Here is a 7,059-nt window from a genome sequence, read left to right as displayed (position 1 = left end):
GCTGCGCCACCAGGGAGGGTCCCATAACCCTAAGACTCTTAAGGAAAAAGATGCATCTTTTACTTGTCTCAGAATCTTGCTTTAAAAAACCACTTGAGGGAGCTTGGTTAGCTCAGTCGGTAGAGCATGAGACTCTTAAAAAATCACTTGAATTCTGTTCATTTAGGGGACAGGAGGATTTTGAGAGAAAAAGCTCATTCATTCAATACACTGTTCAAGCTTTACATTTGATTGCCCACATCCTAAACAGTAGCACACCCTTTACGTTTTATGAGCATCTGTGTAACCAAGTATTCAGGGAGCAAAAGTCAAATTCAGGCTTGCATTGTCTTCAAAGAATGCGTCCTCGGACTTCTTTACGTAAGAAAGACTATTTGGGGTTTACTTAAATAGGAGCATTCTGGAGTGACTGCTTTGGGTACAGCAGGGCCAGGGGGCTTTCATGTCTTTTTGCTGCAGAAAAACAAAGTTATTTCTATTTGCAGAAAAGTGCCAGACATGAACTTGAGCTCCTCCCACTTGTCTGAACTGCATTTCACTTCTCTCTGTGGTGTTTCTAGCTTATTAGACATCCAGCGGATTGAAACTGTGGGACTGGAAAAATTGATTGGGTGCTGTTTGACCCATTATTTTTATTGGTTTAATTTTCATTTAGAATAAGTTACTTTGATATTTGATAACATTTTCCTCAGCCCACCAAAACAAATAAGCCAGAACAAAGATAGCTGTGGAAGACAAAGAGAAGCTTTTGTAAAAGAATTCCCACATAGGAAACATATTTCAAAGTTCAATCAGGTGGAGGCAACTTAGCATATTTCTCACAAAACAGGCACTTGAGTCTTGAAAGCTGCCACCTTGTTAGAAGCAAACACGGAGACTGTGGTTTAGAAATCTTTAAACATTATTTAATAATTTAAATATTATTTACCTTGGACTCACTGAAAATGTTTGATTATTCTTACAGTTTCTGTTTGCAGATTTGAAATGTACATAGCTGTAAAAAAATATACTCATATGATAAAATACACGATAAAAAGTAAAATTATTAAAATCCCTCCTTAAGTTATTTTCTGTATTTTAATCAAACTCTTCTTCACAAACGCTTTAAAAACCGAACATTCTTGATGTTTGAAAAACTTTCCAAAGCACAACTCTACAGGTCAAAAACAAAACAAAAAACCTACCAGGAAAGTAGGCAGAGGATAAAAATCTCATTTTAAACATATTTTAATCTTTGCGACTGCTCACAAACATTATTCCTGGGAGTGAGATTCCTACATCCCATGTCTGATCTATTTTTAATATTTGAGAACCCTCCACAGGGCTCCATTCAGTGTGTTAAGTTGCAGGAATAAAATCTGACCTCTGAGCCTCCTGTAAGAGTGTTTGAGTTTATTTCTTTAATGAAGCCTCCTGTTGAACATTATCCACATGTATACTTCTAGAGTACCAAGGCTTGTAAGATTTGTTATTATTAAGGTCCTGTTGTGCCAGCGTAGATCTGTAGAAAGTGTTATGTCCACACCCCAGTGTGGTGTTATGTTGGACACTCAGATGATTCCATGACGGGAGATGGATATTCAGAGACTGAAAGGCTTTGGGGTCTCTTTAGGGGAAATTCAGGCTCACCTGAGCACCCATCACCCTAAAGATGCTGCTGTAATGCTATTAGTAGTATGTTCACCTTTGGCTAGAGTTCCTCTAATATCTTTAAAATTGCATTGCATAAAACATTGGTACCATCAGTAAGTCTAATAGCATCTGTTTAACTGGAATCCGCTTTGTTCCTTTTTTTTTAAGTCATAAGTCGTAGTGGATGGTTGTTGTCATAATTCATTTTGCAGGTGATGTCTTTCCAGTCCAGACTAGTCTCTGGCAAGGTGTTCGCTGACGCTTTTCATTACTACTAGATGCTGTAAGGATGTCCCCAATTTCCTGGAGTTCTTTTCTGAAACATGCCCTTTATCCCAACGCTGGGCATATTTCAGTACTTTTAAACTATTTCTATCTCAGATGTACCGGCAGTGAGAATTTGAACATACTTATTTTAAGTCCAGTAGCCCAAGAAAGTTACTTTTTTCAATTAAAAATTTGTATGGCTGTTTTAAATGAGCTAACCATACAACACTGTAATTTGGGGTATAGGTCCACATCTCCTTAGATCTGTGTTACTTCATCCCACCCATCACCAAAGTGTCTCTGGTCTCCCACCATAGTCCACTGGGGTCCCGCACAACTTCCTTCTCCCCCATCTGGGAGCCTTAGTTTTACATTCAAATTTCAGACCTTTTTTATTTATTTCTTTGGCTTAGTTTTGTCTGTTCCTTTGTTTTGTTTCTTTATATTCCAGATGGGAATAAAATCACCTGGTACTTATCTTTCTGCTTGTAAATTATTTCCCTTAGCACAATTTCCTCAAGTTCATCTGTGTTGTCACAAATGGCAAGAGCTCACCTTTTTCATAGCCGAGTAATATTCCACCACCTGCCCTTCTCTTCACCTCATCCCACTCATCTTTTCTTGGGCGGTTAGGTTGTCCCCATAATGTGGCTTTGTAAATAATGCTGCAGTGTGCACAGTAGAGCAAACTCCCTTCAAATTACTGTCTGTGCATTCTTTGGGCAGAAACCTAGGAATGAGATTCCTACATCCCATGTCTGATCTATTTTTAATGTTTGAGAACCCTCCACACCAGCAGTGTAACAGGGCTCCTTTTTCTCCACAGCCTCCCATAAACGCTTTGTTTCTGGTCTTCTCCATAAGGGCCATTCTCAACAGGAGTGAGGTAGCCTCGCATTGGGGTTTTGACTTGCATTTCCCGAATGATCGTCGATGACGGGCATTTTCATGTGGCGCTGGCCTCTAAGTCTGCTTTGGAGAAATGCCTGCTGAGGTCTGCCCAGGTTTTGGTCGGGTCATGTGTTTTCTTCCCACTAAATTGTATGGGTTCTTTGTAGGGCTTAGCCACTAGCCCTGTGTTGCTTACACGATGTGCAAACTCTTTCTCCCATTCGGCAAGGTGCCTTTCCATGTTAACGATCATTCTTTTCAAGGCACAAAAACATTTCCATTTGATTTTGATCCATTTGTTTTTGCTTTTGTTTCCCTTGCTACAAAGAGACTCGATTCAAATAATGGAGCGCTACGAGACTGTGCTTGGATTGCATTACACTGGCACCCAGAAGCTGCGTTCCAATCCTTTGGCTTTTGCCAGGATCTTAGCTTAGTCTTTCTGCTGTGTCATGCAGCCGTCTTCCTTAAACATTTTCCTCGTTTCGTCTTCATCTAACGTACCGGTACCTGCAATTGCTCTTCTTTAGTGTTTTCTTGTCCTTCTCGGTATACCTAGTAGAACTAAGACACTGTACCTTTGTGAAATGCTTTGCATCACCTTCCCAAAGCGCAGCGCCGTAGCTAGAAGATAGGTGTTCACAAAATACCTTGTGACGTCTTTAAAATAAGCTAAAAAAAAACCATATTTACACCTGTTACCTGTTTGTTTGTTCCCTTTTTGTTTGAGGGAAATGTGAGTGGATTTAACATCATTCCCTATCAGAACATCGTTAAAGAGGACGCAGAGAACTCGTCTGTTTTCCTTAGTAAAAGGAAAAATGGTTTATTCCTCTGGACCCTTCATTCTTACTTATGTTGCTCTGCTCCTGGACTCTGACTGGTGGTGGCTAAATCACACTGTGTAGTTCGTGATATTGGCCAACATTGCAATTTTTTTTTTTTGTAAAGGTCAAAGGTGACTGCCTGTGTGCATCCCCATGGCTCAGCTCCACCGCCTGTCAGTCTGGCATTCACTTGGGGCCATCTTTGACAAATAACACACACTCCCCAACTACCCCCTGACTTTTCCTGATGAACTGTGATAGCGGAAAGAACACCCACATCTGCCAGTCAGAAAGGTCTGGTCAGTGTTACCTGTGGTCACAAGAAGCAAAATATTCGCCAATCACTTTAGGAAGTCTGAGTAATACAAAGCATTCATCATGTGGTTCATTTAGGAGATGGTATAAAAGTGAAGGGTTAAGAGGTAAACTCTGATTGCACCACGATAGCTGTGTGACCTGAGCAGAGTCCTTATCCTTCCTGTGCTTTATTTTCCTCTTTGGTAAGCTGAACAGAGCTCCATCATCGCGTGATAATTAAAATTGCAAGTGTATGTAGGCTCTGGATGTCTTGACTTTGATTATGTCCACTTCCATTGGTTTTTATCAAACTTTTCATGCTGTGAAATCAGATACATTTCCATGTTGTCAGAGTTTGTTCACTGTGACGAGCCTAAGCAAAGACAGTGTATAAACCTAACAGAGATGGCAAAGAATGATACCATTTTGTATCATCTGCTTCGTCAGAACCTGTGTTCACACAGCAGTGCTGAAATGAGAAAGATCTGTGTTGTCAGAGTTGACTCAAACTGAAAGTGTGGCCTTGTTCACAGCAGAATAATTTCCTGTACAAATACTCGTCTTTTTTTTTTTTTTTTTAAGATTTATTTATTTGTGCAAACAGCTCTGGGGTATAAGCCAGAGGTGCAGGGGCAGTGAGAGGTTTCACCAGAGACAGAGTGGGGAATAGAATAGGCAGATGGATGAAGTACACTGCTGAGGGGAGCAGCGGGCGGGTCAGGAGAGGTCTGCTGCACCATGTGGGTCACCTCCAGGGCCGGGGATCAAATTCACACTAAAGCAGCAGCGGCCAGCTTGCAGTGCTACATCCTAACACGTGAAAATGTAAAGTTGCTTTCCAGTTTTTGAATAAGAAAATAGAAAGGCATAGTTCAAGATCTAGAGTCAACAGATCTGGAAGGAACAGCAATCCATCAGTGTAGGTTTACGACTGCATTTTCATACCGTTTCAATAAAGCCCATGTGTTTGGGGGGAAGCGCCCCTTCTCGGGGCTGGCTGTGAGGGTGGATGAATTCCAGGTTGGCTTGACATGGTGCAGAGCGTGCCAGTTTCTCACAGAGGACACTGACGACTCTGAGAACCCTTCTGGATTCCTTTTCAGTGCGTGTTGTCATTGCTAATTTAGGGTATTCTTTTTCCATCTGGGGTTTTCCATCAGTTCATGGTGCCCACGAGGGTGCTGGGGGCAATGAGGTGGAGTTGGGGGCTGTGCTTGGGGTGCAGCTGAATCCAGGAAGGTACTGCAGGGGCTGGAGGTTGGGGGGCCCTGGAGCCAGGTGAGTGCGCCCTTTGTTGACCTGAGAGGGCCTCCTGGGGTTCGGTGAGAGGTTCTGCACTAGATCAGGAGAAAATCTGATGGACATGAGAACAAAGGGAGAGCGTGCACCCCAATGTCTGAGGGAGGAGACAGTTTTAATTTGCTGAAGGCAAATGCTTTATTGCACCGACCTCTGCATGCAGCAGGGTCTAACCTGCTACTCGGTACGTCGCTAAATGAAGGAATAAATGAATGATCTTGGTCCCTGTACGTTTATAAGTAGGCTCTGGCCTGATGCTGCCTCAGATCCCTCCTGAACATCCCATTGTGTCACCAACTGCGGGGATTTAAAAAAGTGGGGAGGCGTGTGTATTCTTCTTGTCTCAAAGATAGTTTGGTTTTTTAATAACGGCCTCTGGCTCAGATGATTACTTAATTTAACAATGGATGGTTGTTTAACACTCACCAGTTTTATTGATTTCTTGAGAAATTCATCACCCTGAGATATACTATTTTTTTATCAACGAATAATTCAATAATTATATCAGTATCCTCGTCAACATCTGTACAGTGGCAGAATAAGCTGATGAATAGGATATTTTTGTTTTTTTTCCTTTAAAGTTTTATTTATTGATGCATATAAGAACTGCGGGGCAGGCCAGAAGTGGGGGGCTGCGAGAAGATTCACTAGAGACAGAGTGGGGAGCAGAACAGGTGGAGCTACTGAAACACACTGCTGAGGGGAGCAGCGGGCAGGACAGGAGAGGTCTGCCGTGCCATGTGGGTCAGCTCCCTGGCTGGGATTGAACTCAGGCTGCAGTGGCTGGTGATAGCTTGGTAGTGCTGAGACGTTAGCCCCTATGCCACCAGGGAGGCCCTCATAGGAAATCTTTATAATGAATTAATGAAGTTCAGATATTTAACTTGGGCCCTGTATTAGGAGGACAGCAGAGCGAGCCGGCTGCTTCTGGTGCTGTCTGTCTGTCCAGGGCTGCCCTGCTGAGCCATTGCCCAGGCGGGGCCCAGAGCCACTGCTGGCCAGGCAGGGGCCCACTGCCTGGGGTGGGATGGGGTGAGCCTTCATCCGGGCTTTGATGCTTTTCTGACCAGCTGCTTCCTACACTTTCAGGTGAGCGCCCCTATCAGTGTCCTTACTGTGAAAAAGGCTTCAGCAAAAACGACGGATTGAAGATGCACATTCGTACTCACACCAGGGTAAGAATTTGTGCTGTGTTTGGATGGACTGAAAACCACGCTTGCTTTTGTTAAGGTATCTGACTTTACATGTACCTGAAATTCTACACTTCACATGAACCATTGGGGATACAATTAGAACCTGGACGAGAAAATGAAAGACACAGAAATCCAGACCTGGACAGGGGCTCGTTCTTGGCATTGAGAATTGGTTTTCAGGAGTAGTGGGGGTTACCAGGGACAGGTCGCCCATGGGTGGTGAATGCTTTAACTCTCATAAAATCCCGAGGCACCGTCTTGTAGAGGATTACCCAGGAGCGGGAGCGCTCTTGAATCGAGGTGAGTCTGTCTGCATGGCAGCTGGTGTGTATGCAAGAAAGACATTGACAGTCAGGTGGAGAACGGAAGGGAGGGAGGTGTGAGGCTGCAGGCTGGTCAGGAGCAGGCTGGTCACTGTGCATTTGCACTATCGCAGCTGATGTCAGTAGCTCCTGTTGATTCTGTCTGTCCATCCCTTTACCTCAGCAGGGCTTTCACATGCTTGCTTTATCCTGTGGCCTTCTAGACGTGCTAAGGTCTTTGTCTAAATAATATGTTTTTGTAAATTGTTTTTTAAAGATTTATTTGTGCATACAGAACTGGGGTACAGGCCAGAGGTGCAGGGGCAGTGAGAGGCTTCACCAGAGACAGAG

The 7,059-nt window shown here is 43.4% G+C and overlaps 1 protein-coding gene across 1 annotated transcript in view; it reads left to right on the top strand.

Moving 5' to 3' along the window:
• PRDM5 (PR domain containing 5) overlaps positions 1–7,059 on the top strand; it is a 136,339-nt gene that overhangs the window by 80,822 nt on the left and 48,458 nt on the right. Inside the window, exon 13 of the mRNA XM_004686487.1 lies at positions 6,303–6,388. Within this exon, the coding sequence (XP_004686544.1) occupies positions 6,303–6,388 (86 nt within the window). The remainder of the gene's footprint in view (positions 1–6,302; positions 6,389–7,059) is intronic.

This window comes from Condylura cristata, unplaced genomic scaffold, assembly GCF_000260355.1.
Source record: "Condylura cristata isolate star-nosed mole 26May11 unplaced genomic scaffold, ConCri1.0 scaffold00021, whole genome shotgun sequence".
NCBI lineage: Eukaryota > Metazoa > Chordata > Mammalia > Eulipotyphla > Talpidae > Condylura > Condylura cristata.
The sequence above is the reverse complement of the archived record's forward strand: the minus strand, read 5'-3'. Positions and strand labels throughout refer to the sequence as shown.